Here is a 21,213-nt window from a genome sequence, read left to right on the forward strand (position 1 = left end):
ATGCAAAAGTTCAAGTGTAATGTTAACAAACATCTTTCTACTCATCTCCCTTCATAATGCCCCCTGAAAGTTAAGTCCCTGATAGTAGCCCCCTGCTTAAAAGTGGCACTGTGCCTTGTTTAGGGTGAAAATTGAATTAAAAAAAAAAAAATTCTTCATAAGTTTTGGTTTCGATTATAATTGAAGGAACTCAAGAGATATATATATATTTCATTCTTCATAAGTTTTTGTTTTGATTCCAGCTGCTGCACCCAAGTCATATGGATATATTTTTTTGTTTTTGAAATCGTAACTTTGTAATGTATGAAACTTGATAGAGCATTAACTCTATAATAATATATACGAAATCTGCAAGAATTAAAATATCATATTTAAGAGTACTTTATGACCGGGCTATGCCTGGCATCCATGCCAGCATAGATAAATACTTTTGCAGTTTTTACAAAAAAGCTACAGTAATATCAGAGCATCTCCATTTATGCTGAACATCTACAGAATGCCAACATCAATATATTGCATATGAATGAGTCCTCTGTGTAATTTCCACAGGTCCCGCTAGTTAAGTATTGTTGTTTTTGCTTAAAACCACATATTTAAAAAAATGGATCTGTCGACTTTTCTCTTAATAAACACCAATTTATCAAATTTACCATTTTCATCCACCCCAAATGCATAAAAAAAAAAAAACAGAAATAGATTTATTTTAAAGAGTTTGAGCTGAAATCCATGACAGAAAAATGATTGGATCATTCTACCACTCCAGAAAGTATCTCATTCCTGACGCAATCCTCTACCTGAGTAAAAATCAGATACATTCTAAGATCGAGTACTATTGCCACATCTGGGGAGGTGCCGCTTATAACACCTTTTCCTGCTTTGACAGAGTTCAAAACTGACTTTGAAATCTAGTGGGATTGTCCTCCACTCTTCCCTACAGCCACTATCCTGCAGAAGAGAGATGTTGCTAGTCTCTCTCTGCTCTATCGTTATTTTCAAACTTTAATTTATGGGTTTTCTGATTTTTACAGTTCCGATTGTCCTAACAATCTTACACCTTACTTGTTCCTCTACCTGCGCAAGAGTCAAATACGTCTTAAGATAGAGTACTGTTATCACATCTGGTGAAGTGCTGTTCAGAGCACCCTTTTCTGCCTTGATAGATTACAAAACTGATTTTGAAATCTAGTGGAGGGTATCATCTTCTCTACAACCTCTTTCCCACAAAAAATGTGTTTGCTAGACTTTTTCTACCCTCTCGTTAGTTTTTGTGGTCCAATCTATGGTTCCTCCATGTAAAACATTCACAAGAAAACTCGCTTAGCTACAACCACTATAAATAATTTCCCTTTCTTTCTCTGCATACCTAAAACTAAATGGAAGTTCGAAGACAAATTTCTTTCCTAGAACTATCTATGTTAAAAATGATATCATACAGCTGCTTCCCAGCTAACTACAACATAGTAGCAAATTCTTGCTGAGCAGTCCTCTTAAATAATCTAATTTCTGGTCACTCTCAACCATTATTATTAATTTTCACATTGTTTCACTGTCTTCCTGACAAATTCGTTAACCCTTATCCTTAAGTGGCCTTTGGGCCTTGATAAGCGGTGATTCGTTTGTACATAAAATAAACAACCTATATATTTTATATTTTATTAAACTCATTTGTCCTTTTATTTATATACTAGCAAGGTTGCCCGGTGTGTGTGTGGGGGGGGGGTTGGTAGGTAGGTAGGTAGGTAGGCTCGAACCCGAAGCCTTTGTCAGACATACAAAGTGCGCGCACGCACACACACACACAGTTTCGCTTTTATATAATAGATATATATATATACACGAGGTGTCTTAAACTTAAATAAGTTTCCAGACTTTTTTATATGGGCACTTTTATTGATAGTAGACACATGAAACTCTATTCCTCTTTGAAGTAATGCACTCATATTATTCCAACGACTTCTAGAAGGCCCCATGGAAATCCTCCTGTGTGAGCATGTGACTCATCAAAACCTCTTTCATCTCCTCAATCTTATAATGACAGCCTCTAAGATTTTCCTTAAGCTTAGGGAATAACCAAAAGTCACAGGGAACAAAGTCTGGTTAGGGTGAAGAAGAAGAACTGTCTTGATACGCATCTTGGTCAAATAGTCTGTGATCTTTGAGCAACCTTACAACAAACTTTTCTGCAAATCTTCCACATCTTCAGTTCCTCGCAAATAATTGTGTGTACAGTTTCCACACTGATATTAAATCATGCACTTATTGTCTCTATAGATATACGACGATCCTTATCCATGAAATTCTTTATTTGGCTAATCAACACTAGTGTTCTGACTTCCTTACTCCTCCCACACCTCTCATCATCCCTCACAGACTCCCTGCCTTCCTTGAATCTCTTATATTACTCAAAATCTGATACTCGATTCATGCAAGATGGTCCAAAAGCAGTGTGAAGCATTCCATACGTTTCTGTGGCATTTTTTCCAAGTTTAAAACCGAATTTTATTGCATATCGTTCTTCTAAATTGTTCTTAGATCCAGATTGCATTTTTTAACTTCACCAGCTGTAACAATCAGGCTTTAGTAGGGTGTATTCCAATTCCTGCTGTAGCTGTTCATTTGAACCTGAAATCATAAAAATTGGTCAGCCATTTTATAAGATGTATAGCAATAAAATACTCAATTTTCAAAAAAGTTGCCAGTGAAGTCGCAAGACTCTTCCTTAACAAAGTTAATAAAAGTAACACAGGCACCAAATGATGAAAACCTAATTGTGGATAATCAAACTGTTGAAAATGGAGAAGATTTCAACTACGTAGGTGCAGTTTTCACAGACAAAGTAGATGACACTAAAGAAGTAAGACAACATATTAAAATGGCAAGGATAGCAAGGATTGCACTAACCAATATCTGGAAAAATAGATTCATTTCTCAACACACAAAGAATTGACTCCTGCAATCTTTGGTATTCTCAATAGCAACATACTGAGTAGAATATTGGATCTTGAAAGTATAAGAGGAAAATTGAATTATGGCACTACCATAGACTTCTTTGTGTAAGCTGGGAGGACAAACATGCAAACGAATGGGTTCTAGAGAAAACTGGACGATTGTTGAAGACTGCTGGACAACATCAATGATAGGAAATTGCAATTTTTGTGGCATGTGGCCTGAACAGATGGCTTAAGAAAAGATGTGCTCTTTGGTACACAACCCCTGGCAAAAGAGGACGTGAAGACCAAAAACAAGAATGTCGGACTGTTAAGTGTTGAGACATTATATTGAACAAAGATGGCAACAGTAAATCAAATCAGCGAAGAATAAAATGCAGTTTCAATCTTGAGAATGAAGACTATCGCAGACATTAGCATGGCTGAGTTGCTCAGAATGGCACAGAACCAGAGTCAATGGCGATGATTCATGAAGAGTGCCATGGCTGCTCTGTAATGACCATTCCATCAAAGAAAGAGAGAGAGGACAGTTTTAAATGCCTGTACAAAAAAAGTCTGGAAAATTATTGAAAGCGCCTTGTGTGTGTGTGTGTGTGTGTGTGTGTGTGTGTGTGTGTGTGTGTGTGTGTGTGTATTTATATAAATATATATATATATATATATATATACTAGCGGGGGTACCCGGCGTTGCCCGAGTGTTTGTTTCCGGGACGGGGGGGGGGGAGTTTTAAAAAATGTTATGGTAGGTAAGTAGGAAGGATCAAACCCGGAGTCATGAGTAAAAGTAGGAAAATAAAGTGTGAAAAAAAAAAACAAAAAAAAAAACATCTGCAACGTTAACAGTTCGGCCACCAAGAAAAGTCCATTCCAGTTGTTTAGGAAAAAAAAAAAAAAAAAAAAAACGACTACGGTAGGTCGGCGCGAACGTGAAAATATAATGTGAATTGTCCAGCACGCTAACCACTACGCCACAGAGCACTGCAGCTTAGTTTAGTGATTTTAAATAACTTCACATGAAAGAACTACGAAGCCAAACCGGTGTTTTCTTCTCAACTGTTCCTTGTGAACGATCCCCAAACGGTGTTAAGTGGTGGCAGGGGGAGGAGGAATTTATTAGAGAGAAAATATTTTACCACTTCCATTGATCTTAACCGATTTTGGCCGTGACTTCTCAGCAGAAAAAGTATAGAAATCTAAGATTATCGAGGAATTTGAGAAATAATAAGCCTATAACACACCTCAGATATTGTTCTGCCGTTTGTGCATATTATATTTGCATGAAATATCTTGATTTTTAATCCTATTAATGTCAAAATCAGACGGGGAAAAAATGAGTTCATTTTATTTATATAGATATATATATATATAGCTTTAAGTAAAAGAGAAAAGAGAAAGATCAATTCCACAAAAGGAGACTTATCCGGATAATGCCAAGCTCAACAATAATTATTGGAGCTTATACAGCTGTGTATGCGTATATATATATATATATATATATATATATATAATTTCTATTTTACTTTATTTATACGAGTCCATTCACCCTCACCCCTAAACCCCATTTCCTGCTATTTTAACCCCCCTCCCACCTGTCTGTATCCTTTTCTTTTACGCACCCCTAATAATTTAACATTAACAGTACTTACATTATTATTATTGGTAATAGTTGTGGCGATGTTTGGAGGTGGTGGTAGAAGCATTATCATCATTATTATTACTGCACTATTTTTAACGCTATTACTATTGTTGTTATTATTATTATTATTATTATTACTGCTTTTATCATCATTATTATAATTATAATCTTCATTAAAATTGATATCATTATTATCACTCCCGTAATTGCACCATAATTGATACTATTATCTCCATCTTAACTGTCATTAACAGTAATTTGGAATTTAATTTTATCACAACTATTGGTAACATTATATTTAATGTTTTAATTTAATGTTTACTTTTAATTTTGCCTTTATTTTATTTATTTTATTCTATTTTTCTTAATATTAATTTTTTTTTTTTTTTTTTTCATATTTAATTTTACATCTAATTTATGTCCAACTTTATTATCACTACTATTATTATAATTGTCATTACTATTATCTTCCGTACTATTATAATTACCCTACTATTATTTGGTATATTTTTACCACTCTCATAAGTAGCTATGGTTCCCTTACTTCCCCATTTTAACATCAATATGTATACTTAACCTTTTACATCAAGTTATACGCACTCATAGTCATTGCCACCCTAATCTCCAACCGCCCCCTTATGATCATGCTCCATATATCATAACAGTAGAAACTTATAAATATATTGCAGCATATTACCATCCAGTTCTACAACCTTACATACCCCCCCACACCAAATTAATCAAAAATTACCCACTCCATAGAAAATAGACACCCCATAAACTGTTAAAATAAATCACCACACAGCAGCAATACACCCACTATTCAACCATAACACATTTACCCCTTAATCTCAATACTATATTAAAGACAATTTATATTCTTATATATCATACTATATATAATAAGCTTCTCCTTATTTATTTAGAATTCATTAAAGCTTTCCCCAACACTCTATAATTCCTCTTAATCTTTTTCATCTCTAACGAACCTTACGCTAGACGTCGCATCCCAACCATGCTACCTAGCACCTTCTCTACTCTTCTGATGAGAAGCGTTAGGCTTTGAAATGCCCTGGCATAAAAGAGTCCCTTCTATCCCCCAAATTTTGCCTGTATTCCATTATTCAATAAATGATCCATTCTATATCTACCTATATACAGTTTTGTGTCTTCATTTCATTCTCTTGTTGTCCTATTATTTATATATATATATATATATATATATATATATATATATATAGGGCAATTAAATTATACAGGCATCCCTGTGGGCCTCACAAGGGATCTGAGATTACATACGGATGCATTTGTTTAGCTCAATATATTTTCATAATCTTATTACCGAGCTTATTATCATTGTTTTATTAAAAAGTTTTGTAAATATATTTAAAAAAAACGCATTCAGAAAGACACCCATATATTTAAATATATTTTGTTTTAAATACATTCGTTTTGTTACTCACATGAAATGTTTTGTGTAAATAGAAAAACGTTTGTTTTTTTTTTATCCTTAAAAGTTTTGTAAATATTTAATATTAAAAAACTGTTTTGTGAATAGGTATATTATTTTTTTCTTTTAAATCTTAAAAAGTTTTGTAAATATATTTTTTAAAAAAATCTTGCTCACAAACATTCAGCCACGTCTGCTATTTGACGTGTTTACAAGTACCATGTGGTTGTGTCAATGTCAAGGTTGAATTACCGGTGTCACTTAAAATGTGCGCCAATCATTGTCTTTTGCAACAGGGTATCTATTTTTTATTTGGTCCGTCATCGCTTTGAGTATTTTCTGATTGAAAGATCATATGGCCCTGAAAATTCACCCAGGGTAAATTTTTTAACCCCAGGAATCAAAAAATGGCATCAGATTTACTAAAAAATGAAGCCTCCTAGAGATATTAAGGGTTTTTGGATTTTTGAGCATGTGACCAAAAATCAAATAAAAAAAAAAAGTGTATAGCTGGCATGGTAACTGTAGAATAAGTTAGTCACGCAAAAGCCAATCAGTCAATCTGAAAATAGAAAGGAGATGATGTATTCCTACATCTCCCCCTGGCAATAAAGTTCCTTTAAGCCGGGTTTATTGTACGGCTGTAAATTTTTCAATGCCCGCGGCATCTTGGGTCTGCCACCAGGTACATCAGCCGTGTTGGGGGTATTGCTGTCTGGGAGTGAGTTCGGTATTGATGTATTTGTCAGACCAGTCAGAGGCAAGTGTTGTGGCGAAACATTGTTGTTCTTCATTGGATGCTGGCTTCCGTCATGAGTTATTGCAGTTGGTATAGGGATTAAGCACCTTTTCAAGAATCGTCTATTCTGCAAAGAAACTCTCCCAGAGTGGTGCATTCGGATTCGGTATTGTCGGTGTGGTAGAGCCTCGATGATAATGCCTGATTTGAGCCACTTGGCCTTCTTCTTGCGCTCTTGAACCCACACGTGGGATCCGACTTCCAAAGGCAGCAAAGTTTTTACGTTAGTATTGTATTGCTTTCTCAAGGCCTGATCACGGACAGCGAATTTCTTCTTGCGTTGTTCAGCAGAAATTATCCAATTGCGATGGACCTGGTAATGTTGGGGTTTGAAGGGATACTGTCCCGCAATTTTCGATGAAACAGAATCTGTGCAGAACTTAATCCTATCTCCGGTATAGGTGTGTTTCTGTATTGAAGGATGGCACGAGCCGCTTTGTCATTATTGAGACTGCCGTTGATCGATATATTGTTGTGAATGATACATTTTGCGGCCTTGACTGCCAATTCAGCTCGTCCATTTGACTGTGGGTACGCAGCAGATGATATTTTATGTTGAACGCCCCATAGCAGCAAGAAATCATCAAAAGCAGCAGATTGGAATTGAGGTCCTCCATCAGTACTGAGTTCTTTTGCCGCACCATAGGCTATAAAAAGTTCTCTGAAAATCTTGATGAGATGAGCCGAATTCATTTTTGATTTTCTGCAATGGTAGATACATGGCCAGCAACTGAATCTGTCCACAACAACGAGGTAGCTGAAGTCCCCGATTTCAAAGTAGTCGCTGCAAATTTTTTCAAATGGAATGTAGGAGGATCGCAGAGGGACAGTGGTTCTGACGGTTGAGCAGGCGCATTTTCTGTGCAATCCTTGCAATAGTCGCAGTGGTGCTGAATATTTTTGGTGATTCCTGGCCAATAAACAGAGGCTTTTGCACGATTCTGCATGGCACTGACCCCCTGATTTGCAGAATGAAGATTCATCAAAACTCTGTTGCGAAGAGCGCGAGGAATAACGACACGTTCTTCAAAAAGAACAAGGTCATCTATGATAGACAATTTATCACGGACGTCCCAATATTCCTGAAGGTGAGAAGGTTCAACTAATGCCCGTTTCCTGGGAAAACCCTGCTGAATAATGTCAATGAGATCTTTGTATTGTGGGTCATTTTGTGCCACAATGCTGACTTGTTCCACGGTGACGTGTGGCAGGTTCTCAACAGCCATAACTGTCATAGACTTTGCCAGGCTTTGCAAATGTGCTGATGCACTGATTTCTCGATTGGTAGGCTGTCCCATGAAAATTGATGACACTGTGGAATGTTCGGAAGGAAAACGAGAAAGTGCATCTGGTGTGCGATGCAACATCTCTATCCAGCCCCGCTTTCATTTCTTTCTTCCAATGATGCGCAACTGGGATTAGAATGTGTCTGGCCTTTGGTTTAGCATTGTCTTTAAGGTGGATAGAGGCTGGTGGCATTGAAAAGGCTGGGAATGGAGCAGAAGTATTAAATGCACTTAGGGAAAACTTTTCCTTGATATAGTTTTCCAGTTTCGGAATGTTGTCTTCGGTGGGAGAGAACGGTAGTTTTTCTGGACGTTTTGGTGGTGGACTTCGTGCTGTGTTTGCTGAGGCGATGAGGACGGCAGGCTCTGGAGGTGCAGGAGTTTTCATAGGTTGTGGGTAGCACTGTGGGAGTATTCCCAAGTCCATGCAACCTTGTTTGCTGAAAAACAATTTTGCAATATTGTCAGCAATGTAGAGAGGCTGTGTTGTAGACCGACTCATGAGAGTGAAAGTGATCGGCAGCCACCCCCGACTGACTAGCATGCCCTCACTAACTGCTCTGATCTTCTTGTAGCATAGGCGTAACTGTGATAGTTGAATTTTAGAGCAGAGATATGCAAGACAAATATTGGCACCACTGTCTGGAAAAACGGAAAGTTGCACTGGTTCTGCACCATTTAAGTTTGGTGTAAGCGTCATGGTAACTTCATCCACATTGGGTGTGGAAATGAACTGCTTATGCTGCTCAGAGAATTTGACATGGCGATGAGGCTACTTGCCCTACTAGTGCGGTAGCAAACATCGGCGTTGTGATTGAGCTTATGACAATTCATACAGGTCTGGCCCCATGCCGGACAACTGGTGTGACGTGGTGTCTTTCCCAGTACACCATGAGATGAACTACCACAGCCGATGCAATTCTTTGTGGGCTGCTTGCACTGTCTGCGATAATTGGAACTGCGGGCAGCATAGGTTTCAGACGATGTCTGTAGCTTGGCTTGATCGCGAAGGGCAGATTCAAAAGCCTCAGCATGGTTCACGATTTGGTCAATACTTTTCAACTGATTGGCCTTTGCGAGAATGTCTGTTTGCAGCAGTTGATTCGAAATACCCCGTATAAATTGATCTTTGATGTTTTCATTAGCAATGTCACTCTGGCAATTTGGACAGGAAAATGCACAATCAATGGCAGCAGCACGAAGACGAGTAACAAACTGCTGGATGGTTTCATTGTCGTGCTGACAAAGATTGCTAAAGGTCATTCTGTGTACTCCAAAATGTTAAACAAAGCTGCCTCCTCCAATTCAAAGAACGACGAATGTGAGCTGACAATCGCATTTTGTACAGTTTGATCGCAAGCATTGTATAACTGAGTGGCGACTTGTGATGTAGGTAAGTTGGTAAGTTGCTTATATACATCCCAGTCAACACACAATTTTCGAAATTGTTGAGGCGTCATGTCTGTGGTGATCCTTGAAAGATGAGCTGTTGTAGTGGCTTTATAATTTGGTATGGGTGTCTGCTGCAGGACTGGGAGCGTTGCAGAAGCCTGGGAATATTTTACCGCATATTGCATAATTGCAAGGATATCCCCAATGGCTGTGATACCCATGCATCTTAAGTGCTCCGCTGTAACGCTCAAAATAGTATTTTCTGTCTGGTGGTTTTCCAGGAAGATCTTTGCATAACGGGCATGCTCACTTTTGGAAGTGCCTGCCTTGTCGAAAAATTCGATCCAGGATGCCAAATCAACGAGCTGGCCCGGCGATCCCGTTCGTAGCACCATGTAGAATAAGTTAGTCACGCAAAAGCCAATCAGTCAATCTGAAAATAGAAAGGAGATGATGTATTCCTACAGTAACGCATTACTTTTTCATATATATTTTTATTTTAGACACAATAAATTGTCACTAGACCAAAAATGGTTAAAAGTTCTTGTTCCGCTCATGCAGTGTCTGTTGAAAGTTAGGTATATTTGCAAAATATTCCCTATTTACTCCCCCCCTCCATTATTGGATGTGATAATCAATTTAGACATTTGTTAAACTCACTTCACACCTTAATTTTGGAATAAATTTGCAAATAAGCCAGGTGCTAAAACAGTTACGTTCTGGTAACAATTTCAAAGACTTAGCAGTCTTCAAGATTAGTTGATGAGGGTTGGAAACACCAAGCCGGATAAAAGTATGCTTTTTTTTATACAGAAAAAAGTAATAGGATGGTAAAAATCTTATGAGACTTCTAGTACTATCTCAAGTCAACAATTTGGATTAAGAAACATCTTGATCCGCAAAACACCGGGGGGGGGGGGTCATTTTATCCCAACTTTTAAAATTTTTGTCTATATCTTCCTGAAAATGCAATTTTTTGCTCTGATCTTCTAGATAGCTTCCTGAATATTTCTAACCTATCATATAGTGTAAAAAAATCATGAATTTACAAAATAATTTTTCTCAAGGGGTGTCCTTGAGACTAACTCCTATCAATTTTTTCAGAAATTCCAAAATAATAAAAATGACCTAAAATGATCAAAATACAAAACGTATTGCTTTTCATGAGGGGATACTTAAAACTATGTGGAATCTATCTGAAAACATAAAAAAAGTTGATTATATAGTAGCAAAACTTGATGAAATATGGCCAAAAATTGATATTCCTGAAAATTAGCATTTTTTTTTAAATCACAAGATTTCTTGGCTTGACCATACTTTTTTTTTTTTTTTCGAAGCTACTAAAGAACCTCAACAAAATGCAAAGCGCTGCTAATTTTTGTTGATATTTTATCTTAGAAGTTTAACAAACACATAGGATATAAAATTGTTTCAATTTCTTGTGTTTCGCAGGGTTTATACACCTTTTAAAATTCTGGGTCAAGTTGACCCCCCCCTTCATTGTCCATTGCATTCTGTGAAAACATGTGGTCTTGCGAGGGTTAAGAAACAAACCCTAAATTACCTTATTGGCTCGCGTGAAAAAAGTGAAGATAGCAAAGGGTATTCAGTTAGTCTTTGATTCTTCTAACAAAGATTGTATGAGGCATCATGTGAAAACTGCCCTGGTAGAATAGCATTGCAGAAATTCTTGGATGAGGAACTGTATGATATAAACCCCAATGACTAATTTCATTTTAGTTCATGGGACACAACCAGCCATGTAACACTAAGTATCCGTAAAACAATATACGCAGAATATAAAGATCTGTTGATTGGCACCATTGATAATCTTATTAGACACTCATATCTTATAAAATGCCAAGCCAGATACTTGAATCAAAAGAAATAGAATCTTTGTTCCAATGAGGTCCTTGTTCTGGGAGACTTCCAATTTTTAATACAAGATGAAATTCAAAGTTCTCATTGGAGCAAGGAATATTGCACCCTGATTTACTACCAAGATTCTGATCAGCAGCTTAAGCAAATTTCATTTCCGCTGACAACATGCATGACATTGCATTCGTGTATCAAACTGAGACTCTGACTGTTCACTTAATCCAGACCTTATTATCGCATGTGAACAAAATGATTTACTTCAGTGATGGCTGCAGGGCTCAATATAAAAGAATTTCATCAATTTATGCTTACATAAGGAGGACTTTGGTATTGAAAGCAAGTGGGCTTTCTTTGCCACCAGTTATGGAAAATCTCCTTGTGATGGAAGTGGTGGTTCAGTAAAATCCCATGTGGCTAAAGGGTTGCTCTAACGCCCTCTAAACAATCAAATCCTTGATTATAAAGCCATACATATTGTCTGCCATCTGTTTCTTTGCGATCAGTAAGGAAACCATGGGGAAGGTGTGAAAAATCGCCTGAAGCAAGGTTTTCCAGGTGAGACAGTGCCAGGTATTAGCTAGTCACCATTTTGTACCATTGTCAACATCACAAATTGGCCACAAGTTCTCCAGTGAGGATGAACTATATCTTGATATTCATGATTAACTTGCCATCAATTCTTTCTATCTCTGACATCAATCCAATATATAACCTGTATTTATAACTCTTTCTGATGGGTTGGTATCATCTATAAATATAACAGCGAAAATGTATGTATGTATGTATGTGTGTTCGCTTTTTCTGTGTGTCTACAAAAGGCTTCTTTCAGAGAAGCGGTCGGTCGGTTCACAACTTTTTAAAACTTTTTATATCACATACAAATCGTAATATCTCACAGTTAACAACGAAGCTCGCCTGTCTATTTAATTTGGTCGATTTCGGGAAGATAAATATTCAATACTTGTCGCTCGCCGCATGTGGGTTAGTCTTTTTCCTATAACATCTTCGGGGGGGGGGGAACGTTCAGCAGTAAATACTATCCCACAGTCAAACCTGACCTCATTAACTCATTAAAACGAGCACCTGCTAAATCCAACTAATTAAATAAATTCAAACGTGCTTCCGTTAGCATTTCGTGTTGGGGCAATGGTTAACGTTGCACTGGTTTTTTTTTTTTTCACACTTTAATTTACAACTTTGCCTCAATGGTTCGGGTTCGATCCTCATACTTACTTTTTTTTTTTTTACCCCCCACACACCTCCAAACACCCAGGCAATGCCGGGTACCCCTCGCTAGTAAATGAAATAAAAGAGGAAGGTAATGTAACTGTCAAGTTCATGCATCTGCATGGACGACGCAAGGCATTCAGTTGGCCACAGATTGATGATACATGGTTTGTTCCCATCAGGAAAAATCTTTGTGTTGTATCCCCAACAACATGTACCGAAAGAACATACACAATAACTTGTCAATAGCTTATCAAAAAACGATTTCTGCATCTCAATGGCATAAAGAACACTGCACATATAAAATGTTGAATGCTGACTTTAGTTGTGAAATCCACTATTTTCTGAATCACTGCAACTGTTTTATCTTTATTTTTACACTAGCCTGGGTGCCCGGCATTACCCGGGTGTTTGGAGGTGTGTGTTGAGCGAAAAAAAAAAAAAAATGTTGTATTAAGCAGGCTCGAACCCATGATACGAAGGCGGAGAAGAAAGTAGAGGTGTGTGTAAGGGTGTTGGTTGAGCAAAAAAAAAATAATAAATAAATAGGAGTACTAAGCAAGCCAGAGGAAAAAGAGGTGAAAAAAGCAAACGGTCTTGTCGATGTGCTTACCGCGATGGTGACGTAACGGGCAGTCAAAATAACATCTTTTATGCGCGTCGTTGATGCAAGGTTTGAATGACTTGCAAAAATATCAGCGAAAAAAAAAACGACCGTCCTTGTAGATAACTGCCCAGTTGAGGGTGAAGGAATTAATGTTTTAGCCAATTTTTCGATATTTGTCGTCTGAAGGGTCGAGTTTCAAAAGGATACCGATCTTGCGAAAATCCATCGCCTCTGTCAAAAGTTTTAAGCAGACATACAAACTTACATACATGCATTTAAACAGACAGGTGAGATTTATAGTACAGATGTTCAACTTTTTTTAACGGACGCCTGTTTGAAGATGAAATTTCTGGAATTTGGCATGAATGGCTACTCCCCTTAACCCCGGACAGATCGAAACTAGTTGCTTTCCATTAGGGTACTTCTCAGGGGATAGTTTAAGTTTGTTTTTGTGTATCAAATAGTATGCTTGCTCAGAGAGGGGCCTACTTAAACAAACAGCCCTTATCAAAATTGTCATTTTTTTATATAAGAAAAGGGAACAAAGGGAGAGGTCAAAACGGGCAGAAAATGAGTTTGTGAATGGTCTTAAGACTTTTTCAAAAGTCTTTACTTTCAATAGACAATGTGAGTGAACAAAACAAGCACTTTTAACCATTTTTGGTGGAGACACAATTTAATGTGTGAGATAAATATATGGAGAAAGCCTTTGTGATAACTATTTTTATTGTGAATATCTGATTTAATTGAACCTGTTTATTTTTAACATCTGGCTTATTCCAAAATTAAGGTGTGGCGACTTAAACAAATGTCTAAATTGATTATCACATCGAATAGGGGAAGGAATATTTTTCATTCTCATCGAAAATATACCTGACTTTCAACAGAAACTGAGTGAACAAAAGAACTTTTAACCATTTTTGGTCCAGAATCAATGTGTTACCATGCCAACTACACGCCTTTTTTATTTGATTTTTGGGCACGTGGAAAAATCCAAAACCTTTAATCTTCTATATATATATATATGTATATAAAAGCGAAAATGTTTGTGTGTGTGCGTTTTCGTGTATGTCTGAGAAAGGCTTTTTTTCTGACGCCTTCTCGTGGGTGTCGCTTCTTCTTAAAACTTTTTATATCACTTCTAAATCATAATATGTACGAGTTAACAACGGGGGTGGCCTGTCTATTTAATTTGCCCGACTTTCAAAAGATAAATATTCCACATATTTGGATCACCGCATGTTGCTTTCACTTTTCAGTATAAAAACAGCGAAATTGGATTTAAACCTGGTGTAAACGTCACCGTCAACTATCCTGCAGTAAAAAGATTTGACCTCATTAAAAACTGCAGAATAGCGTGATGTTTGATATTCACTTTTTAATCACTCTTACATTGACTGTTGCTGTAGCGCAGGTGTTCAGGCTCAGCCTATGGGCCTCAAGGCTCCAGGTTCAAGCCGACCTGTCACCAAGCCCCCCCCTTATTTTTTTCCCCCATTTTTAAAATCGCTGTTTTTATTGTTTTTTTTATATTTAAACAGGGCTAAGTTTCCTTTTTGTTCTTCTTTACCCCTCCCAAACACACACACCTACAAGCACTCGGGCAACGCCGGGTACCCCCCGCTAGTCTATATATATAAAAGCGAAAATGTATGTGTGTTTGTGTGTATGCTAAAAACTTTCGACCGACGGAACAAAAATTCACAGACTTGGTCTCATATGAAAGCCCTACCTTCCGGACGACAAATATCGAAAAATTGGCCCAAAGTGACCATCAGAAGTGCGTCAACTGATCGATTTTCTGCAGGTGGGGGGGGGGGCCAAAAAAGTGACATTTTAATGTTAAACATTACATATTTTTAAATCGATTTATAACTGCCCCAAAAAATACGGCCGCCAACTCTTCTACATAAAGTATACACGCGGCCGTTTATTTTGGGTCAACTTGTATTTAAAACCCGCTGAGTCATGTCACGTGATCTTGACGTTAGCATGCTCTAATGGCGGTCTGAATTTACAATTTAAAAATGTTGTTATCGGTAAAAAAAAATTAATTAAAGCTAAACTATGAACTTCTACGCTATGGCAACGTTAACAAAGTTATTACCACATTCAATATAGTTAGATACGATAGTTAAACGAAAATTAAAGCCAAGCCAAACATGTGAAGTTTAAAAAAAATATGCTTACAAAAAATATTAACGATTGAATTTTTTTTTTTAAATAAAAACAGCCAGACGCCATTTTCCAGTCTTTAGAGTAAGGCAGACGGAGAGAGAGAGTGAGAGAGAGACGCAAACAGAGAGAGAGAGAGAGAGAGATGTCTAGGTAGAAAACGAGAAAAACGTTAACTTTTTCACCCTGAAATCGACAATTTTAGACAGGGGGGAGGGTCAACAACGCATGCGTCAGATGATGTCATGACCTGATTTACTTTAAATAGTTGATAAACCAAACAAACTTTAAAGACGTCGCTTTAGCTCAGGTAGTTAAGGCCGTGGTTCATTATCTAAACGTTTTGGGTTCAAATCGTGGTGTGAGATGTTTTTGTTTTTGTTTTTTTTCGATTTTTTTAACCACTAAGGAGGCTGTCTTATCAGCAGGCGCAAAGTACTGGGACTGCTGTATTGCCATTTGGTGAGTGGATCTGGACTATGCAGTAGTCTCTGGTGGGGCCTCTCGATGCCATACTAGTGGGTAATTGTTACGGCTTTACCTTTTCGTGTGCTACAAAAAAAAAAAAAAAATTTTTCCTGTCTTTTTCTCTCTTAGTTTCCCTCTCTGTACTGCTCTAACCAAGTATGCCGACCTATTCCACAAATCCCAAAACCTCAACATGAAATATCTGCAGAATAAAAACTCGATTAAACCTAGAACCCCATCTTCCAACGTAGACCCCTACTACCAGGTCTCCTTCTCCAACATCAGGGGTCTACGTTCCAACCTTCCAGCGGTTGAAACCCAATTACAGGAGACAAAACCGGACATATTATTTCTAAGTGAAACTGAAATAGGGCCGGCCACTTCCCTAGATGAGTTCATAATTAACGGATACTCTAATTTAACAGCTAAATCTGACACCCAAGATCGCCATGGGCATGGAATATGTGCCTACATTAAGGATAGCTTCCCGTGTGGCAGGGATATCTCTAGAGAAGATCCTAATCTACCCTATATGTGCTTCAGGGTTGCACTTGCTAACACCACTGCATTTATATTTGCCCTCTATAGGCCCCACAACAGCAGAGTTACTATCTTTAAGAGCATATCTGAGAAAATAGACCACATCCTGTCTGCACATCCCTCGGCTAACATCCATATCTGTGGTGACTTCAACGTCCATAACGTGGAATGGCTGACCCATTCAAATAAGACAGATGATGAGGGGAGGTTTTGTCATGATTTTGCCATTGCTTATGACCTCACTCAGATTGTTCGTGAACCCACCCGTGTGCCCGATACACCCGGTCAATATGCAAGCCTCCTAGACCTTTTTCTCTCAACTTCCTCTGAGCTATGTTCATGTTCCGTTCATTCTCCTCTAGGATCCTGCGACCACTCCGTCGTATCAGTTAAGATAAAAACGAAGTGTAAGAAGCCCCCAGACGTACCCCTCCACCGTACTGTATACCGATACTCTATAGCTGACTGGGATAGCTTCCATACATTCATATCTGATTTACCTCTGCACTCCATGTTTAAAAAGGAAGTGTCCTCTATAGTATCAGACCTGACCGAATGGTTAATTGTAGGCATAGACCAATTCATACCATCTAAAAAATTCCAACAAAAACCTAACAGCCAGCCATGGTTCTCCCCAGAATGTGCTGCTGCTATCGCACACAGAAATCACTTTTTCCATAGCTACCAATGTAATAGATGCACTGAGACTAAAGCTGCTTTCAGGACTGCCAGCAACCACTGTAAAAGAGTAATAAAAAATGCAAGAGAGCTATATGCCCAGTCTGTTAAATCCAAGGTAGCTGATCAGCGGCTTGGTTCCCACCAGTTTTGGCAAATAAAAAATAGGATCCTGAACAGAAGTGTGCGTTCTATCCCAACCATTATCAATGGACCAGAGGTCATCTCGTCAGCGTCAGACAAGGCTAAACTATTTGCAAAGAACTTGGCAGCTAATTCTACCCTATGCGACGAAGGGCATCAACTCCCCATATTTCCTCCTATAACACAGAACAAGCTAGGTAACATACAAATATCTGTGCATGAGGTCGCCAAGATAATCAAGAACCTAGATTCCAGTAAAGCAACTGGCCCTGATAAATTATAGTGTTAAAAAAGCTTCAACCAGAACTTGCTCCCGTACTTACTGTTTAAGCGCTGTCTTAAGGAGAAGTGCTTTCCGCCTCCCTGGAAGACCTCATCAGTTTGCCCTATATTTAAGCATTCAGGTGATAAGTCATCTCCCTCTCAGTACAGACCAATAAGTCTCCTGTGTGTTATGAGTAAGTTGCTGGAATTCATATTAAATAGAGAAATAGTCAACCACCTCAGCAGGAATAACCTTCTTAGTGACACACAATATGGTTTCCGCTCTGCAAGATCTACTGCAGATGTGCTGACGGTTATATCCCACAGGATTAATGAATCTCTTGACAAAGGCTTCCTTTCTAGGGCAATTGCTCTTGACATATCAAAGGCCTTCGACAAAGTATGGCATAAGGGTCTACTTCACAAGATTTCCAGCTACGGTATAACTGGAAATGTTTTCTCAATCATTAAATCATTTCTCTCCGATAGGCTCATAAGAGTAGTGGTAGATCGATAAAAATCGGAGGCCTGCAATATAAATGCTGGAGTCCCTCAGGGGTCAATCCTAGGCCCAACTCTCTTCCTGATCTACATCAATGACCTCCCTAAACACATACCATACTTAAATCATTCGTTGACATCTATGCTGATGACACGACCATCTACGACAACACATCAAAGGCTGTAAATGACAAAGTTCTCTCTGATTCTCTCTCCTCTGATCTCGAACGCATGGTTCAGTGGGGGAAGATGTGGCTGGTTAGCTTTAATGCATCTAAAACCAAACTCATATCCTTACATCATCAATGCTCTGATCCCCATCTGGCATCAATTGTGATGGATGGCTCTCGTCTGGGTGAGGCCCCGTGTTTTGACAAGCTTCTGGGTTTGACCTTTACTCCTGATCTGAAATGGAACACATACATCAAGTCTGTTGCCAAGGTCGCTGGAAAGATGGTGGGATCCTTCTACCGCTCCAGAAGATATCTCACTACTGATGCAATTCTCTATCTATATAAAAGCCAAGTACATCCAAGGATGGAATACTGTTGCCATATCTGGGCAGGAGCTGCTAAAAACAGCCTATCCTGCCTTGACAGAGTACAAAATAGACTTTTTGTGGCTTAGTGGGGGATGCCCTTTTCTCTACCCTTCAACCTCTCTCCCACAGAAGAGACGTTGCGAGCCTATCCTTGTTTTATCGTTATTTCCATGGCAGGTGCTCGTCTGAACTACAATCTCTGGTCTCCCCTCGCCAATCTTTCACGAAAAAGCTGAATCCATTGTGAAAAATTTCCCCCACTCTATATGTGTGCCTAAATCAAAACGCGGATTCCATGAACAAAGCTTCTTTCTTAGAACTGCACGCCTGTGGAACTCTGTTCCGTTTGCCTGCTTCCCACCAGACTACAACTTGGATGTCTTCAAGTCCAATGTTAACAAATTCCTAATGAACCGCCCCCTTAAGTAAACACTTCATCAAATCTCCACACTAACGTAATGTACTTGCAATAACCCTTATCCCTGAGTGGCTTCCGGGCCTTGATAAGTGGTGATCACTGTGTAAAAAAAAAAAAAAAAAAATCAAAATCTTGAACCCTCTATTATTTAAGCCATTTTTCACGTAACGTTCGTTCATTTTTCTGTTTTAATCGTTCGTTTGCCTTACGTTATTTTTTTTTTCTGTTTCCCCCCCCCCTCCCCCCGCTTAATTAAAACGTTGTTTTCTTTTCTTACTTCGCTTATAACAATGCTTACATCGTCGTCGTTGTAACGCTCGACGACTTTCAAACATCTTTCACTTCTGGCTGGCCAATTTTATTTTCAAACTTCGCCTTAGGGGTTCGGCTTCGATCCTAACCCCCTCCCCCCCCCCCGCTTCTTTTTTATTTAACACCACACACCCCTACAAACACCCGCGCAACGCCGGGTACCCCTCGCTAATATAAAAGCGAAAATGTGTGTGTGTGTGTGTTTGTGTGTGCATTTTTTTGTGTGTCTGCCAAAGGCTTGGGGGGGGGCTCGGAGGGGTTCACTAAATCTTACAACTTTTTATATACTGTCTAGATTATAATATCTCCAATGTACAAAACAAGGTCGTCTGAATCTTATGTTACAAAATTCACACTGTGATTTCATTTTCTCTACTACTATGGCGTGATGTTTGACCTAGAAAACCATATGCTCATGTTTGTTTAAGCACCTGCTTTTTTATACGTTTAATTTCACCCTTCCTCACTTCTCTGCCCGTGTAGCGTCATGGTAAGTTGTCAGACTATTTGTCTCAAGGCTTCGGGTTCGAGCCTGCCTCCCTACCAATTATTTTTTTTATTTTTTTTTTTTTACACCCGAGCAACGCTGGGCGCCCCCGCTAGTCTATAATATAAATCTCACCTGTTTGTTTAAATGTATGTATGTCTGCCTAAAACTTTCAACAGAGGCGACGGATTTTCCCCGAGATAGGTATCGTTTGGAAGCTCGACCCTTCAGACGACAAATATCGAAAAATTGGCTAAAAACATTAATCCCTTCACCCTGAACTAGGCACTTTTTTTTACAGGGAGAGGTCGCTTTTTACACAGATATTCTCTCTCTTTGATTGACTAGCGTTAATTTAATTCTACGTCACTTCCTGTTTGGTGATGGGCACAACAGCAAAGGCATCACGTTTTTCTTTTTTCACATTCTTTTCCTCCTTCGCGTTGCAGGTTGAAGCCTGCCTACCTACTACCACTTGAAAAAAAAAAAACTTTTCTTTTTTTTTTTTTAATTTGCTCAACACACACCTCCAAACACCCGGGCACCCAGGCTAGTATCTATATAAGGCTTCATTTTTTTTTTTTAACAAATCTGAAACTATTTTTGGATTCCTTGGGTCAAAAAACTTAACTAAGTGAATTTTCAGGGTCGTACAGTCTTCCAATCAGAAAATATACAAAGAGATGACATCACAAAATTGTCGCCCAGGCGTCGCATCAACGCATCGCATCATGTAATTTAAGCCAAAGCGAAAAATGCTCTAAATCAGAAACTGCTTCGAATTACGTGCTCAAATTTCCAGAATTTCTTAGTTTTCTATATTGTCTATCTGTAGTGCAAACTACGCCAGATTGGCCTTCGGGACAAGATCAAAGTGTAGTATCTGTTCTTCAGATGCTGCACTTCAATTTCTTGTTCTCTGTCCGTGGAGGAGAAATCCTTCACGACTGAGACAATTTTTATTCCTTTTCTCCACGTTAAAAAACGACCCTGGTGTCTAACTCTGTCCCGTGGGGAGGCATTGTAAATAGGAACTACCGCCAGATCTATGGATATGTGTGTCAAGCCTTGGATGATTTGACACGGAATAACCCAACTTGCTTCAAAATATCACCCCTTCACTGTTGAGGCCCCTAAATGCCAGAAAGCTTTCTATTCTGATAGTTTCTTCCCTCAAACAGCTAGACTTTGGAATTCCCTTCCTGTTACCTGCTTCCTTGGCTGTACCGATATGCAGAAGTTTAAATGTAACGTAAACCAACATCTTGTTAATCTTTCCTAGGTATGGTACAAAATAGTAGCTCCTTACATCCAATTGGCAATGTTTTGTTTGGGGTGAACGTGAGTAAAAAATAAAAAATAAAAAATTACCGATAATGTGCCTTTCTTTTCTTTCACTTGAATTGATATCTGAAACGAACGCTAATCTAGGACGTTCAATAATATAGCCGATGCCCTTGTG

The 21,213-nt window shown here is 38.5% G+C and overlaps 2 protein-coding genes across 2 annotated transcripts in view; one reads left to right on the forward strand and one right to left on the reverse strand.

The window, feature by feature from the left end:
- Positions 1-21,213, forward strand: part of LOC145245864 (glycerol-3-phosphate acyltransferase 1, mitochondrial-like) — a 130,392-nt gene that overhangs the window by 9,441 nt on the left and 99,738 nt on the right. The gene's annotated exons all lie outside the window — the stretch shown is intronic.
- On the reverse strand, positions 9,234-21,193 carry LOC145245865 (uncharacterized). The gene is made up of 2 exons (XM_080107573.1): positions 21,123-21,193; positions 9,234-9,944 (listed from the first exon to the last, which is right to left on the reverse strand). The coding sequence occupies exon 2, from the start codon at positions 9,904-9,906 to the stop codon at positions 9,379-9,381; it is 528 nt and encodes a 175-aa protein (XP_079963699.1). The 5' UTR covers positions 9,907-9,944; positions 21,123-21,193; the 3' UTR covers positions 9,234-9,378.

This window comes from Euprymna scolopes, chromosome 23 (genome assembly GCF_053919585.1).
Source record: "Euprymna scolopes isolate OS-2025 chromosome 23, ASM5391958v1, whole genome shotgun sequence".
Classification (NCBI taxonomy): Eukaryota; Metazoa; Mollusca; class Cephalopoda; order Sepiida; family Sepiolidae; genus Euprymna; species Euprymna scolopes.

Excerpts from the sequence above, each read along its gene's own strand:
- LOC145245865 (XM_080107573.1), bottom strand. The coding sequence starts at position 9,906 with ATGGTGCTACGAACGGGATCGCCGGGCCAGCTCGTTGATTTGGCATCC.